This window comes from Zonotrichia albicollis, chromosome 8 (assembly GCF_047830755.1).
Source record: "Zonotrichia albicollis isolate bZonAlb1 chromosome 8, bZonAlb1.hap1, whole genome shotgun sequence".
Lineage (NCBI taxonomy): Eukaryota > Metazoa > Chordata > Aves > Passeriformes > Passerellidae > Zonotrichia > Zonotrichia albicollis.
Genome location: NC_133826.1, coordinates 2,881,207 through 2,898,615, shown reverse-complemented (window position 1 = coordinate 2,898,615; position 17,409 = coordinate 2,881,207). Strand labels below are relative to the sequence as shown.

General features: G+C 47.5%; 1 protein-coding gene across 2 annotated transcripts in view; it reads left to right on the top strand.

Annotated features, from left to right (window-relative positions):
* PATJ (PATJ crumbs cell polarity complex component) overlaps nt 1–13,967 on the top strand; it is a 145,627-nt gene extending 131,660 nt beyond the window's left edge. For both annotated transcript variants that reach the window (XM_074545682.1, XM_074545681.1), the window contains exons 38-44: nt 795–912; nt 2,466–2,506; nt 2,764–2,886; nt 3,993–4,097; nt 7,428–7,531; nt 9,082–9,205; nt 11,359–13,967. In XM_074545682.1, the coding sequence (XP_074401783.1) occupies nt 795–912; nt 2,466–2,506; nt 2,764–2,886; nt 3,993–4,097; nt 7,428–7,531; nt 9,082–9,205; nt 11,359–11,505 (762 nt within the window). In that variant the 3' untranslated portion in view covers nt 11,506–13,967. The remainder of the gene's footprint in view (nt 1–794; nt 913–2,465; nt 2,507–2,763; nt 2,887–3,992; nt 4,098–7,427; nt 7,532–9,081; nt 9,206–11,358) is intronic.
* The last annotated feature ends 3,442 nt before the right edge of the window (nt 13,968–17,409 follow it).

Genomic DNA, 17,409 nt, shown 5'->3' with positions numbered 1-17,409 from the left:
TTGAAATAAATCCTTGCTTGATTCTGGAACTGTGCTCCAGGGAAGCCTGCACAAGGCATCAAAGATAAAAGCAGAAAAGGAGAGAAGGAAACGGAGGGAAATGGGAAGGGCAGCAGGAGTGAGCTTCTCCCTTTGGAGGCTCTCCTGTGTCATCTGCCATGTTCTTCTAGAAATGAGAGGGGGTTCTTGGGCAGATAGGAGGAGCAATTGCAGTGTATTCAGCTAAACCAGCAAAGATTCCTGCCAGTGACAGGATGGGTGTCCCTGTTATCCCCCTCATGTGAGAGAGCAGCTCTTGGTCCTCCTGGGTGCTTGGGCATGCAGGGGCACCACAGGGAAGGTGCCCATAATTTCATTTCCCCTTCTCCTGAGGTGTAGGACACCCAGGGAGCAGCTGAGAGAGAGGAACACTGTCTGAAGCTGACCTGAGCAACACATAAATGTGGAATAAGGGTGTGTAGCACTGTGAGCAGCACCACAGGATCACTGAGGTTGGAAAACCCCTCTGAGGCCATCAGATCCAAGCATTCCCCAGCACTGCCAAGCCCAGCACTAACCCCTGTGCCGAGTGCCACATCCACACATCTGTTCCATCCCTGCAGGGGTGGTGACTTCACCTCCACGGGGAGATTTTGGTCAGTTCCCCTCACAGAGGGGTTTGCACTGGCGTGGCCAATGTGGCATTTCCAGCGTGGCTGGCACAGAGCACAGCTGCTCCCATCTGTCACAGGGTCTGGTTTAAAGTTCGCTTTGGGGTTTGACTCATGGGTTTTGTTCTCTATTTTCACCCTCAGGCGAGCCAGCAGAGTGCCCACAGCCACTTCCACCCCGCGCTCGCCCCCGTCCTCTCCAGCCTGCAGAACTTTGTCAGCACCAAGAGATCCTCAGCAGACACAGCCCAGAGAGGCTCAGGTACAAGCTGGGCAGCTGTCAGAACAGCTGATGGGGTTTGCTCTGTACCCTGCTGCTTTGAAAGCCAAACTGAGCACTCAAGTCTGCCTTTCCTGCCCAGCCTCCCCAAAGATGCCCCACGGATGTTTTTAGACCCAAACACTTCCCAGAAGATGACATTATTTTTATTATTTTTATTTCTGCTGGAGGAGGAGTGGCCCCTCTGTTTTAAGTGCAGAATTCCTGTGCCCTGCCATTCCCCTTGTCAGAGCCTTAGCACAGGCATGGTTCTCACATTAGGAATGGTTTTCTCAGGGAATAAAGCTGCCACCACCTCATTTATATCTCCGTTGCTCTTGAGTGCATAAAGGGGTGTTTTGTAATGAGAGAGTCACAATGCCCAGTTTGCAGGTTTAGAGAGTGTTAAAAATCCAAAACCTGCAGCAGCCTGGAGAGGGTGGCTCCAGGATTTGGGAATCTTTGCTCACATCTGACCATGGGCAGGAGGAGAAGACATTTCTTCTGCAGGAGCCTGGTGGCTTTTGGGCCTCTTTATCCTTCGTGGTGCTGTCTGGGCATTTCCTGACCCTGCTTTGGTGTCCCAGGGCTGGGCTCCCAGTGCCACAGAGCTCCTGCCCAGGCACACCTGCATGGATGTGGGGAGTGCTGGTCTGGGGGGTAGGAATTGTGGAATTTTGGAGGAGATTTTCTCTGCCAGCCTTCTAGTTTCATTAAAGCTGATTCAGTTAGGGGTGGGTGTAGCAGAGCTCAGGACCTGACTACACTATCAGCTTCCTGGGCTGAAAAAGTTGCAGTTTGAACTAAACTCTGAAGTCTCTCTGTGCCTTTTTTTCTTTACTTTTTATTCTCCTCTCCACTCTTCCCTTCCCCCTTTCCCACTTTCCTTCCTCCCTTTTCCCTGTTCCTTTTTTCCTCTTTCCCTTTTCCTTTCCCTCTCACCTTTATTACCTTCCCTTTTTCCTTTTCCTCATCCTTATTTCTTTCCCCTTTTCCTTCCTCTTTTCTTTTCCCTTTCCCTTCCCCTTTTCTTTCCCCTTTTCCTTCCCATTTTCTTTCCCTTTTCCCTTCCTTTTCCCAGTATTTTGAGTACTTTTCCACACCCTTTTACTGGATGCACACCATCCTGACTTCCTGCCTGTCCATTATTTTCCAGCACAGCCCAAAGGGGAAGAAGAGGAGATCCCTGGAACCGCTCCATTCCCAGAGCCCTTTGTGCAAGGACGCTGGGATTTAGGAATAATAATCCAATCTTTAATTGAGTGAGGGCACAATAGGGCTGTTCTGCAGGCTGGCAGAGTGCTGCAGTGCCACAGATTGTGCCTGGGCTACAATGGGAGTCAGGGTGACACCGGGAGGGATTGCACCACATTCATCCTTCCTCCTCCTCCTCCTCCTCCTCCTCCTCCTCACTGCTTGCCTTGGCACAGGAAGCCTCCACTCCTGCCTGGTGATAACTCTGCCTAGGCAGCAAGGGACCGTTGTCACCTGACAGTGTTATCTCTTAATTATATTATCTCTTAATTACAGAAGCTAATTGTTTGTTTCTTTATTAGGAGGCGCCGATACGGGCCCGAGGACTGTGGAGATAACAAGGGTCAGTGAGTTGTTTTCTGCCCATTCACAAAGCCAGCTCCTTCCACTGAAACTGTTCATTTTTGCAGCATTTCTCTCGAGTCAGGCTGCATGATTTGTGTGTGCACTCAGGGTTGGATGTGTGCCTGTGCTTTGGGTGAGGAGATGTGTGTGTCAGACCCATTTTCTCCTGTTCCACCAACCTAAGCAGTCAGTGCTGCCATACCCTGCACTCTGCCAGTTGCCCCTGCTGCAGATGGGTTTTTTGCTGTGTTCCAGGGCCCATATGATGCCCTGGGTGTCAGCATAGCAGGAGGGAAGGGCAGTCCCCTGGGGGACATCCCCATCTTCATCGCCATGATCCAGGCCAGCGGAGTGGCTGCTCGCACGCAGAGGCTCAGAGTGAGTACAGGGGCCCTGCTGTCTCCTAATAGTTCCTCATATTAGGAAATATTAGGCCCCTAATATTTCCTGTTTCATCTCCCACCTGTCCCTTGAAGCCTCAAGAACTTCTGCATCTGCTGTCAGTGATAATCTCTCACAGACTGCTCTGCCTCTATTTATATAAAAGCAAAACAACAACAACAAGGAAAAAACAAACAAACAAACAAACCCACCCCAAAAAACAAACCTGCCCTTCTCTTCCCATCTTGGCAATTGCTGCCCATATTGGGAAAGTGATGTTAAGAGAAAGAGCTGAAATGCATTTATAGTGGTCATGGGATGTCTGTGTTCATCCAGAACCAGGCAGGGCAGCAAGAGGCCCTCTGGAAACCACAGGTATTTTGGGAACTCCAGACTGGGCATCTTTAGAGCTCCAACCAGAAATGAAAGAAAGAAGAAACCAGGTCAGAAATGAGTTGTTTGATCTTAAATAAACAGCAAAACAAGGCACTTGTGTCAGTGTGTGGGTTTCCAGGCATGGCCATGGTGAACACTTCCAGTTTTGGAGAGAGTCTCAAGGAATCAGGAGGATTGAGAAGAATTTATTATGCAGATCCACGTGCTTTGGCCCATGAGATTCATTAGGACATGCTGCTACACTCCTGCCTTGTCTCTGATGGAATTAAACAATGGCAGGGTCGACATCATTTTTCTGTGTGTAGGAAGAAGAAATCATCCAGGTTAATTGGATTAATATCAGAAGTTCCTTCTCTCCCCTACAACATTCAGCACGTGCTTACAAGGTCTGGAAGAATATGAACTTGTCTGCACATTCAGGCACAAATGAATCCTTTCTGGATGGGAGGACAGCAGAGAAAATCCCCCTCCCTCTCTGCTTGCAAATAGAAAGAGCAAAACACAACCCATCTTTGTTTTCTCTGATCATATTGTTAGTGTTAAAAAAAGAATGGGAAATGATCACTGGCAGTGCAGAATCCTCACAAAAGGGATCCTGCAAAAGAGAAGCATGACTGTGCAGTGCCAAGTTCACGAGGAATTTTAAGCATTCTTAATTTTTAATTTTCCCTAATGCTGGTAATTTTCCATTGCTGTTGTATTTTCAGGTTGGAGATCGGATTGTCAGCATTAATGGGCAACCTTTGGATGGGCTGTCTCATGCAGATGCAGTTAATCTACTAAAGAATGCTTATGGGAGCATTATCCTGCAGGTATGGTGATAAATTGAACATGCAGCTGCAGCAGGGTAGATAAATGGCATTCAGGAAAGGAAAAAAAAATCCCTGAGCATCCCTGGCATAAGGCATCACAGAATTGCAGGGTGCTTTGCTGGTGGGAATTACACAGAAGGAGAGCAAGAAATCATTTCCATTCAAAAATTCTTTATTGCCATTCACACAGGCTGTGAGCATGGCTCTGTAAAAGCACAACAAAGGGAACAAAATAACTTGTTGCCACACGTGATAAATCAACAAGCTTCCAAGTTGTGGGGTTTGTTTTTTTTTTTTAATTGGAAGTTAACTAGGAACAAGAAAATGTGTGTGTGTGCTTGTGATGTAATGAGACAGGGATCCACAGGGTGGATTCCTTGTCCCTGAAGGAAATTCTAGCAGAATTTAGGAAAAATGATGGAATCATCACTGAGTCAGAGCTGCCTGGAACTGATTATTCATCAGGTGAAGGATAAAACAGTGAAGAGAGAAAACAGAGCTGTCACTGCTGTGTTTCTCTGGGAGCTAAAAGGGACAAATTCTGCCACATTGCTTCTGATTGCTGCCTGCCACTGTGCTGATCCATAGTTTATTTTTATGTTTACACAAGGAAATGGGGGAAATACTTGCCAGTTAGAATTCAAAATTCTCCTCTTTAGCAGAATTATTGCAACAATTGGAAAACAAGCTGAAGGCACCACTAAAATCTGGTCTTAACTCCCTTTTTCATCACAGCATTTTGGATTGGAACTCATCCTGAGGGACTTTTGCAAGCTTCCTGCTTGTATTATGACACAAATGAGACTATAAAAAACAGGGGTGAGGGGGGGAAGAAAAAAGAGGCAATGAAATGATAATAAACTTAGTTTGAGACTTGCTCATTCTTTGTTTTGTCTGTCCATGAACTGCTGACCCAGTAAGTGATGAGCCAGTTCCAGAGCAGATGGTGTTTTGTGTAGTTCCATTGAAGTCAGAGGAAACACACAGATTCACACCAGCTGAGGATTCTCTGTTAAATTATAGTTATCATATTGTTACCAACGTTGAGCAATTTCACTTTTCATGTCAACAGTGTTCCCTGAATAGAAAATGAAAGCTTGCTGCAGAACCCAAAATTGCTCATCTTTGAAAGCTGTAATACAGCTCAATATTGCACCTCATGATGGATTTAAAAATATTCCTGATGGGGCACTCTGGCACCGGGTGGCTCCCACAAACAAAGGGCTGCTTCTAGAAGTGCCACTGGGTCAAAGAGCTGCTTCTGGAAGTGCCTTTGGGGCTGTCAGTTGGCTCTTTTCCTTCTTCTGAGCATTCTGCCTCATTGCAATGAGCTTGGTGCTGTTCTCAAATGATGGAGTTTGTTGGGATAGAGTAGAGGCTGTTTGCCTCTATCAGAAACCTGCTCTGGGAAGGTGGGGTGTTGTGTTTTAACACCTGGAGTGGTGTCAAAGCCTGGTGGTGCTTCCCTTCCCCAGCAAGCACAGGAGCCTCTCCAGCACCAAACTGCTCCTTTTTAACCAAAACCCTCCAAGAGGAGCAGCCCTATCACTGTGATCATCACGAGTGGGGTGCCATGAAGTAATTCTGTTTATTATCAGGGTGGGCCACTGCTCTGAGGGGTCAGATAATTGTGTTCAGTGGGCTGGAAAGGCTTATTGTGGGCACATCCTGGGGAGGAAGGGGTTTGCAAATGCTGTTTGCAAATGGCAGATTAAGGTCTCAGGGGAGCAATCATCCCTCTCAGCTGTTTTGATGCCTTGGTTTAATTTAATTTCTTTTCTGCAGGTGTAGTAATGAGATAAGGGGGAGCTTTTTCACAAGGTTGTTGAACTCTGATGTGTTCTTGCTGCCAGCTGAAGATTTTTGAATACAGATTTGGTTTTACCCTCATTTTATTGAGCAACAACAACAAAAAAAAGACAAATCCTGGCTGGAATTCCTTACTGTGATGGCACAGGAAGGGAGCCTTGGTGGGGTCTGTGCTGGCTGAGCCAGGAGCTGTTCTCATCTGCTGGACCCCTTTCCTTTGGGGCATCCTGGAACCCCAGTCCTGGGATGCAGAATTTGCATGGAAACCTCCTGGCTCCATCACCCTCTGGGCTCCAGGTGGCTGGGAAAGAGGGAAATGTTGCTATGGGAGAATTGTGAGCACTCATTTGAAACAGATTTATAGAACACATTTCTTACTTTGAAAAGGGAAGTTTTCCTTAAAGTGAAATTCACAGCAATGAGTGGAAGAAGTACCTGCTGACTTTGATAAAATAGGGCCATAGCTGGAGGAAATATTGGAATTGTGCTTCCTGGCTGTTCCTCACTGTGTCTGAGCTGAACTCCTGTGCTGCAGTAAATGTCAGGCAGAGAGGAATATCCCCTCAGAGGGAGATGGAGTTAGGGGATAACCACAGCATGGACCTGTTGAGAAATTGATGTCCTTTCAGCTGTAAATACTTCAAACCCAAACCACTTTGTGGTGGTTTCTTTGAAAATTTTCCAGAAAAAAACAAAGAAAATAAAAAATCAGCATTAATTAATTAAAAATAAAGTTAATACCAGGGCCCTTACTACTCTCACAGAAGGAATTCCTTCCCAGTATCCCATCCAGCCCTGCCCTCTGGCAGTGGGAGCCATTCCCTGTCCTGTCTCTCCATCCTTGTCCCCAGTCCCTCTGCAGCTCTCCTGGAGCCCCTTTGGGCTCTGGAAGGAGCTCTGAGCTCTCCTTGGAACCTCCTTTTCTCCAGGTGAGCACTCCCAGCTCTCCCAGCCTAGAGAAGGAAACCTTTCCATGGAACCCTTTTCCATGGAAACCTTTTCCATAGAAATTTTTTCCATAGAAACGTGCTCCAGCCCTCAGGATGTTTTCAAAATAAGAGAGGACCCAGAATTGGGAAGTTGAACAATCCAGCTTGTTTTCAGGCTAAAAATTCAGAGAAATCAAAACCAAGGATCAATTTGTTCCCTACACATCAATCAAACCAGTCTGAGGCATTTCAGGGTTTTGCCCAATGTTCCCTTGGGTCTTGGTGTTCTCTTAAAGGTTGTGGTGGTTTCTTTCAAGAGCAATCCTGGACCCCTTGTGTTGGCTCTCTTTCCTTGGAAAAGCAGCTTTTTTCTCTGGATTGCCCAGAAAGACTCTTCCCTTTTGCTCAGAGCCTGAGTGATGCTCCTGTGAGGGCAAGAGAAACTTCAGAGCAAAATTTGCATTGAACCCCAGAAAAGCTGCTCCTCTTACCTGAAAGTGTGAAGATTTAAGAGTAGAATTTGGGTTTTACTTGGGGTAAAAGCCAGCAGCTGATTTTCCAACCTGTGTTTCCTTGCCTCCCTGTTGCCCAGGTGGTGGCAGACACCAACATCAGTGCCATTGCCAGCCAGCTGGAGAGCATGTCCACGGGCTGCAGCCTCAGCCTGCCCTCCGAGCACCCCTCCGAGGAGCCTGAGTGAGTTCCTGCAGGGCTGGGGGGGATTCCTGGGCTGGGAAAGGTGCAGGGAGGTATCTCCCACTGCTTCTGTCTCTACTTTTCCATCACCTGTAAAATGAAAGCTCTGTGACCTTCCCCAGGCTGGTGGTGGGCTCCTGGCTGTCTCTTCGCCTGCTGACAGAAATTGCTGGAGTAAATAAGCACAAAATGTGTTTCCAAGCACTATTTCTGGGTGTTTTTCAAGGAAAAAGTATCCCTTTTCTTTCCTAATGTTGTGCTGACATGGTATTTCTGCCCTTGTCCATTGGCTTCCTCATCTGGAAGGACTTTTGATCATAGCAATTTGAAATAATTGGGTATTGGCTGACTGCTGCCAGGGGTGTTAAAGACACCTTACAAAACAAGACTTTGTCTTTTCGATCTTTATCACTTTATGAGTCAAAAAATGGAATTAAAATCATTCCTGCTTGCAGCACTTGTGTGTGGTGATGGAAGCTGGAGGTCCAGCCCTGCCATGCATCATTTCCCATTGTGTGCTTTTCTCACTGTAGCATCCCAGTTACCATTTTGAAATTCATTTATTCTCCATTTCAGCTCATCATTTTCATTCTGCTCTCCATTCTGTGGTTCACTCTATTTATTTTAAGTTGCTGCCCTACCTCAGGAGGGTTGAGTGTAAAAGTTGAGCTCCTTGTGCTGCATTCTGTGATCTTACAATGTGAGATACTGGTTTTATTGCTGCTCCCAAAGGAGAACTGCTTGCTTTGCAGAAGGATTTCAATTCTTTTTTCATATCAAGGCAGCAGGGAAATTTGGAGGTGAAAATATGAAGCAGAATTAGGTAAATCCTAAAAAATGCACAGATATTACTCAGCTTGGGCTGCACCTTTAGAGAGGTGGAAGATGCCAAATTATTTCCATGGAATCATGGAATGGTTTAGGTTGGAAAAGCTCTGTCAGATCATGGAGTCCAACTGCCAAAGCCACCACTGACCCCTGTCCCCAAGTGCCACATCCACACAGGGCTGGGCACTCCACCACTGTCCTGGGCAGCTGTGCCACCACCTTCTGTCCACAGCAGCTCTTCCTACACACCTAATTATTTTTTACATAAATAAAATTAATTTAAATAGTCAAGTAAAAATTAATTTTTAATAAATTTATTTAAAATACATTTTAAATAATTATTTCAAAATAATTATAAATTACATGTAATTTCAAATATGAGATAGATCAATTCATATGAGTGGTCTAAATTCCACAAAAAAAAATCTTCCTTTGGTCAGTGTAGGCAGAGGAAACCCCTGAAGAGTTCAGGCTCCAGCTAATGAGCTCTGGAGTTATGAGCACAGGCATGTGGGTATAATACAATCCTTAAAAATAATTTTTTTCCTAGTGAGGAGCTGGAGCACACAGAGCAGCCTTTGAACTCTGGGCTTTGCAGGAATGTTCCAGTGCAAGGGTCATGGATTGTGACTGTGTGAAAGAACTTCATGGTAGATAAATGTCAGTGTAAGTGTTCCTGAGACAGACACTGCTAATCTGAGTGATATTTATTGTGTTTTCAGAGCACCTCAGCCCAAGATTATTACCTTGGAGAAAGGCTCTGATGGACTGGGATTTAGCATTGTAGGGGGGTATGGAAGTCCCCATGGAGACCTGCCCATTTATGTCAAGACTATATTTGCCAAGGTATCTTTTATTTTTTTGCTTTCTCCCCTTTTTTCCTGTATTATCTTTAAAAATAAACCTAAGATTTGGCTTGGTTAATATATTATGTAGCAAAAAGCAAAATGTACTGTCTGAGTAGGCTGCTGTGAGTTAGTGGACCCAGAACTCATGTCTGGCTTCTCAGTTTATATTTCATATTTCTGATGGCTGAAACAAGACGCTTTGTCTCAGCAAAATTGCTCTGTGTACTTGAGAAACTTGGCTTTGTACATTAAAATATTTATAAGGCAGTTTCCTATCTGTAAATCTTCAAGAGATTTGCAGGAGGTATTGAAGGCATCTTTTCTCCCCACTGTGCAGGAGTGAGGAAATTGCAGAGATGTTGTGTCCTGATGAACAAACAGGAATTAGCCCAGCTCTGATCCCAGCCCTGAGTGTCTGGGGGGACTGGGGGGTCCCTGCCAGGTACAGAGAGCTCCAGCCTCTGAGGCTGGGGAAGAATCATAATACAGCATTTTACAGGAGGGAGATATGGCCCTGTTCCCAGCCATCCCCTGCTAAAAATGAGCCAGCAAGGCTTGTCAGGCATGGCCACACCTTCAGGAAATGGAAGGGGAGGAAGGAAAACCAGTGGGAATTAGGGATACTTGCCATAAAATAATTGTGAGGTCTGTCACATGCCCTGTGCCTACCTGCTGTCACTTGTGCTGGGGTAGGTGATGGTAAAGTAGGAGCCATATCTCCTGCTCCTGCTCTTCTGGGGCTCAAACCACAAACATCTGGTATTTGTACAAATTGAAATTATTAAAATATTGTGCCTTTTAGTGGATGCTTAGGGCTACAAGTTTCTAGATGTGAGCATGACTGAGAAATCCTAAATGGAGCCTGAAGTTCCTGCAGGTGGGGCAGAAAGAGACACTGTGAGCCAACAGAGGGCAGGCAGGGCTTGGGATTTAGGTAACAGAACTTCCCTGAGATGTCTGGAGGAGAGGAGTCATTTCTAAAGCTCTGTGGAAGCTTTCAGGACTTTTTAGGTTGGAAAAGCCCTCTGAGATCACCGAGTCCTGCCATTCCCCCAGCACTGCCAACCAATGTCCCCAAGTGCCACATCCACATGGCTTTTAGATCCCTCCAAGGATGGGGACTCCCCTGGGCAGTCTGCTCCAATGCTTGGCACCTTTTGGTGAAAAAAATTTAAAAATATTAATCTGATGTTCAACCTGAACAACCCAAGGCCATTTCTGCATCTCTGCTGGGGCTGGGGGCAATGCCCAGCTTGGTTCTTTTTTCCTCCCCACTGTTTCTCAGGCATGGAGTACATTTAAATGCTGCTTTAGCAAGCTTCTCCATGACCATAAAATCCAGAACTAGTCCCTCCCCAGGCCTTTTTCCAGGGAAGAGCCAGCTCTCCCTTCCTGGGCACATACCCTGGCAGGGTGGGCAGTGATGGGCAGCAGCGCTCGGGGGGAGCTCAGAGTTGCCATTTCTCCTGCCCTGAGGGGTTCCCAGAGCTCCATCCCCCCTGAGGGATCCCCAGAGCTCCATCCCCCCATTTCTCCTGCCCTGAGGGATTCCCAGACCTCCATCCCTCCTCAGGGAATCCCAGACCTCCATCCCCCATTTCTCCTGGCCATGGGAGGTCCCCAGACCTCCATCCTCCCATTAGTCCATGAGAGGGATTCCCAGAGCTCCATCCCCCCATTTCTCCTGCCCTGAGGGATCTCCAGAGCTCCATCCCCCCTGAGGGGTTCCCAGAGCTCCATCCCCCGTTTCTCCTGGCCCCGAGGGGTTCCCAGAGCTCCATCCCCCATTTCTCCTGGCCCTGAGGCATTCCCAGAGCTCCATCCCCCCTCAGGGATTCCCAGAGCTCCATCCCCCATTTCTCCAGGCCCTGAGGGGTTTCCAGAGCTCCATCCCCCGTTTCTCCTGTCCTGAGGGATCCCCAGAGCTCCATCCCCCCATTTCTCCTGGCCCTGAGGCATTCCCAGAGCTGCATCCCCGATTTCTCCATGAGGGATCCCCAGAGTTCCATCCCCCGTGAGGGGTTCCCAGAGCTCCATCCCCCCATTTCTCCTGCCCTGAGGGATCCCCAGAGCTCCATCCCCCTCTCCAGGCCTCATTCCAGGCCCCAGGAACCCCGTGGGTCTCACACAGATCCCGTGTTGCCGTTTCAGGGCGCGGCAGCCGACGACGGCCGGCTGAAGCGCGGGGACCAGATCGTGGCCGTCAACGGGGAGGCCCTGGAAGGCGTCACCCACGACCAGGCCGTGGCCATCCTGAAGCGCCAGAAGGGGACAGTGACCCTGACAGTGCTGTCCTGAGACACACTGAGCCCTTGGGGCCGTCAGCAGAGCTGTCAAACACTGCCCAGCCCCAGCAGAGCCCGGAGCCGCGTTCCCACCGCTCCAGGTGCGTCTCCAGCTTCATCCAGCCTCCCACGACTTTCCAGCCTTCCTCCCCGCCCTCCACGACTTCTGGTGGCTTCAGAGGTTCCCCTGGACAAGGTTTAATTAAGGAACTTCAAAGGACAGGACTCATTGTGCTTTATTTGACACCTCGGTTTGTCCCCGCTGCTCTGAACCTCGACTGCTGAACCTGGAATCAATTCGCGCACAAAAGAGAATTTCAGATCATCAACTGATCTCATCTGAGGGGCAGAAATAAATGCTGAGTGACTTGTCATCTCACTCGTGATTTACTTATGCTAATTGTTCTTTCAAGTATGCCAGAAAACATTAGCAATGTAATTAAATTACCACTGTTCCAAATGATGAAATATCAAATTCTCCTCTGGGAAATTATTTGTGCTCGGCACAGTAAGTCTGATAGTCAAATGTGAACTTCTCATGTTTATCTCTTTGGGTAGGTCTGTGGAAGTTAGTCAGAGGTAATTACTGTGATGTGTCAATTTGCAGCCTTTAGCATGAAAAATAAACGAGGGGAGAGGGAAATTTATTTTTTTAGGCTTTTAAAATGTTTGAGCCTTTTCAGATATTTAGGCAGCATGAACAACAACAGCGTAGCTCATTCTGTTCTAATTCTATTTTTTGAGAAGAAATGTGCTGATATATGCCAGGCATGTCGCATACAAAGGCAGTTGTTGTCGTGCCAAGCTGCAGCATAATTGTTCATCCTGAAACTTTAATGAAGACAAAAAGTTTGCTTTGGGAATGTGATCCTGTAATTCTAGGAGTGATGGTGAGCAGTCCCTCCAGCTCGATGGATTCATCCTAACCACCAAGCTCATGCGCATTTCCAAGAGTCTCCCCAGGATCAGGCAGTGCAGGAAGGGGCTTCCATGGATCCTGGAGGATGCTCCTCTCTGGGGGCTGCCAGAGCCAATTTTGGGTAACACCAGGCAGGGCTGGGATGCTCTCCCACAGCCAGGTGCAGCACTTTGGGATGAGGCTCCTCAACCCCCTCCAGCTCAGCTGAATCCCCAGCCAGTTTTTTGGGGTCTGAATCCTTCCCAAGGCTGGTCCCACGCTGGGGGTGGGGTGCAGGAACCTTCAGCCAAAAGTTCCCAACCTCATTCCATGTCCCAGCCCTCAAGCAGTGATGGTGTGAGTGATGTGGCCTTGGTGATTTAGCAGGTGAATTGGCAGGCAGGTTCCTGGCAGTGCAAGGCATTGGGGGTTAATCTTCCTGTCCAGGGGAGCAGGAGGGGTTTGGAGGAAGCAGCCCACTCTGATTTGGAACTGTTTGGCATAATTTATAATGGTGGTGTAGCTGGGAGAAATCAAAGGGAGGGTGGGGTCGGAATTGGCTGCTCATTTTGTGTGAAAAATTCCAGGAACTGAATGGAAAGAAGGTTGAAAATCTGCAGTATAATAGCTGAGCAGTGCAGGGAGGTGTTACAGGTACAGCTGTTCTGTGTGATTGAGTGGAATTTTCCCCATTTTACATTCAGGAACCAGTCCTGAAGCGAGGTGAACTACATTTAGACAGGAATGCTGTGATAAGTTCTCATGGAAAAGGGTTTTCCTTATTTCCTTGGAAAGTTTTCCATAACTTTAGGTAATCACAAAGTGCATTTAGCCTGCTGGAACCATTGGTGGGTATTCCCTTAATAGTGCCTGGAAGAGACTTCTCATTTTCAGTGGGCTCCCAGTGTCCTGTTTGATTTGCCAGGTGAGGTGTGAGTGGAATCCTGACTGCAGAGCACAGGGATCTCTCCAGGTGTGGAAAACTGGAGAATTCTGGACAGACTGCTCTGCTTGCACAGGAGTTGAGGGTGAGCTGTGAGGAGGAACCCTCAGCAGCAGTGTGTGGGATTTATCAACCAAAGGGAATGATTCTTCTGTGCTGTGTTTTTGTACCCACCCTGAGACATTGCCACATTTAATCCATGAAGTTGTTTAATCCATGGCTGTTTATCAGCCTGTGATGCACATGCAGTTCATAGACATAAACAATAGAATTTATGGGCTGATGAGACATTTTGCACTTCTCATTGCTCAGAAGGAGGAAGAACATTTTCTGCTTCTTGTAATTTGCACTTTGTGTGTTCGAATATATTACTGCCAAAAAAAATTAAACAATTATATTGCAACTAATTGATAAACCAGTGACCATGCTCCATGTGCAGGGCCAAGGCAGAGAATTCAGTTTGCTCCACGCTTGTCTGGGTGGGGGTGTTCTGGTTTGTTTAAAACTTCATTTCTGTGCAAGGGAAAAAGCAATTAAACCTCCTGATTGGATGTTTACGTAGATCAGTACAAGGAGACGTTTTATGACTTCAAAGGTTCTAAATAAAGCTCAGTTGCATAAGTAGTTGTGCATTTGTTTTATTCTGTATTTTAATTTAAGTCAGTGTTAAAAGCTGTTGCATGCCCTGATATCCAATTTAAACCTGCTCTGGCAGAAATTTTCCTCTGCTTCCTGTTGTTTTAAGGGTTCTCCTGCCTTGCTTTGAGGACTTGGGGGCAGAGCCTTTACTTTAGAAGGGCCGTGTGCTGTTCACAGTCCTTCCATCATCTTCCTCACCTGGAAAGACCTGGAATTTCCTGCTCTGGGCAGTGACAGCACCAGGAGCCATCTCGGGGATGTTGGCATTTCTTGGCCAGCTCATGAGTGGGTTATGATGTGGTGGTGGGGCCAGCAGGAGAGGTGAGGGACTCCCACCTCATTATCCTGCAATGAGGAATCACTGTAATGCCCCTAAATTCCCTGTAATTAATCCCATGGCAATTACCCCCTGGGAGTGTGACATCCATAGGGCCTGTGGAGGTAAAGTGATTATGCCAGGGTGGAGCAGTTAATGTCCCTCTGCCTGAAAGCACTGGAGAGAATTAATTTGGTGTCACACATGTATAAAACATCAGTTACATATTTATATTTATATATAGAAATATTTTTATAAAATATTTATATTTTATGTAACATTGGCTGTGCTCAGCATGGATGCATAATCCCATTATCATCTTTCCCCACAGGGTCACACATCTGGATATCTGGTTTGATGTCCTGGTTAAACACTGCCATGGTCACTGTTACCCCTCTTGGTGGGGTTTGTTCCCCAAAAAGCACATTCCTGTGACAGCTGCACCTCCTAGGATGGCAGCAAATCAGAGAGATCCGTGTTCTGCAGCATCCCAAATGGAAAAGGAACAAGGGTCACCCTGACTTTGCTTTTAGCGTTTTCCAGGTGGGCTCTGAGGGCTCTGCTGCCTCCCCAAGCCTGGTGGGGGTGAGGAGCAGAGTTTACTCCCAATTCCTGCACAAAAAGAGAAGAAATGCAGTGGTAGCATAAACTCTTTATTCCATCCTTATTTAGGATCACAGAATCCCTGACTGGTTTGGGTTGGGACTGACCTTAAAGCTCATCCTATTCTACCCCAGACAGGGCCTTCCACCACCCCAGGTTGCTCCAGGCCTGATCCAACCTAAGGGATTCCTGAGCAGTTGAAGAGCTCATGAGGAATGTCGTGTTTTCCAGGGCAGATATTTCCATAGAAAGGTTTACAGTCCCATTTTAGAAGAACGAGAAAATCAGGGTGAAGATTCCTGGTTCTGGCTCTGCAAGGCAAGCACAGGGCCAGGGCTGGCTGCTGGCACATCCCCGTGGATGAGCCCAGGCAGGGAGAGCTGCCCAGCCCAGCACGGCTCTGAGTGTTGTGCTCGGGATGCTCTTTCTGCTGAAATGGCACTAGATGGAGCAGTTGACAAAATATTGCATTTCTGCAGCCTTCTTGCAGGGCTGGAGCCCAGGCAGAGGAGCTGCTGCCCCCAGGGATGCTCTGAGCACAGCCCAGCACAAACTGCCAGACTGAGCTGGCTGTTTCCCTGTGAACAGGGGATCCTGCAAAGAGAACACACCTGGGTGCAGTGACAGGAGCTTTCTAGGAAAGGGAATCATGGCCTGTCCCACTCCTGCTGATAAATGCCTTCCATCCTGGCAAAACCAGGGCAAGCTGGCCCTTCCACACCAAGCTGTGGGGACAGGACAGGGGCCAGAGCAGAGGAGCAGTCAGCACACTGCCCCTGCAGAAAGAAATCTGCTTTTGCTGCTGAGAGCATATATTATTATATAATAGTTATAATACGATTGTTATAACAGTTGTATAATATATAATTATTATTACGGAATTATTATTATTATTGTATTATATATTATGATCTGATAATATTTACAATAACACAATAACAGTATAATATATAATTATACTATTATTTATATATATAATGGTAGATGTAATAGTTTTGTTTCTTCTAAGAACATTAAATTCTGCTGGGAGCTGCTGCACTGACCCTGTCCAAGCTGCTGGTGGGGCAGGTTCTGGCTGATAAAAATCTCAAGAGGAGATGTTTTTCTTTGGATGGATCCTGGAATGGTTAAAAGATCTTCAAGTTCCATCAGTTCCTACTGTCCCAGGTTGTTCCAGCCTGGCCTGGGACATTTCAGGGATCCAGGGGCAGCCACAGCTGCTCTGGGCACCTGTGCCAGGGCCTGCCCACCCTCCCAGGGAATTTATCCCTGATCTCCCATCCATCCCTGCCCTCTGGCAGTGGGAGCCATTCCCTGTGTGCTGTCCCTTGTCCCCAGTCCCCCTCCAGCTCTCCTGGAGCCCCTTTAGGCACTGGAAGGGGCTCTGAGGTCCCCCTGAAGCCTTCTCCTCTCCATGCCCAGCCCTCCCACCCTGTCGAGGCAGAGCAAAGTGGATTTGCCTGAGCACTGAGCTGCTTCAGCTGAGACCCTCAGAGTCCCCTCTGCTCTCCTTGCAGCAAAAGGGAATACACACTGGAAATGCCCATAAGGAGAGTGGAAAAATCGTGTTCAGCCAAGCTCCTCATCACTCTTTCCCTTCCCAGCTGATGGGCTGCTGGATGCTGAGCCTGTTAAGATCATTAGATTAATTCCTTTTCTTGCTGTGATTTAATTGTCTCCATTTGTCCTGCGCAGTGCTCGCACTGGGGGTGTGCTTCTCCTTGCCTATATTTAGTTTGATCTCTACAGTGATATTGGAATATATAAATTGAGGCTGGCTCTGGCTCTTTGTGGCACTGAGCTGGTTTTGTGTGCAGTCTGGAACTTGGACAGGAGGAATTTTGGGCGCTGGGAGGTGCCAGGGGCAGCACCAACCCATCCATGATCCCTCAGGCTCCACAGAGGAGCTGCTCCTCCCTGGGGAGAGATGGTTGGAAGGGAAAGAGGAATGATGAGGCACAGGGATGAAAATCAACATCCTGGGATGCATTAACCAGCCTGGGCTGCAGGGATGGGAACAGCAGGGGAAGGCAGCAAACTCCAAAATGTGCCTCCCTGCAGAGCTGCAGCACACCCCAAAATGAAGTTCCCTGTCCCCAAATCAAGGGGAGGCAGGCACTTCCCAAAGCCACCCTGATGGTTAGCACAAAATCTCCCACATTTATTGTGCTGAAATTGGAACTTCCACCTTCCTGAGGGAAGTTCCTCTCTGCAAGTATGAATCCAGAGCTTTCAGGGAAAAAAACCTCTGTGAAAGCTGTCCAAAAATTGTGTTATGGCTCTTCTTCTTTGCAGCTGGGCCTGGCAGAGATGCCTGTGCTGGCTTTTGTACACAAATTGGGGGAATTCCTGCAAAAAATATCCGACTTTGTCATATCTGTGCAGGGACCCCCCTGGGGATGTGGAGGATGTCACTGATGTGAAGAAAAACCTCAAAAATGGCTGGTTTGGTGCTGTGCAGGTGTGGGAAGTCACCCCACAAAAGCCACAGCCATGAGGACAGGAACACACACAGGGA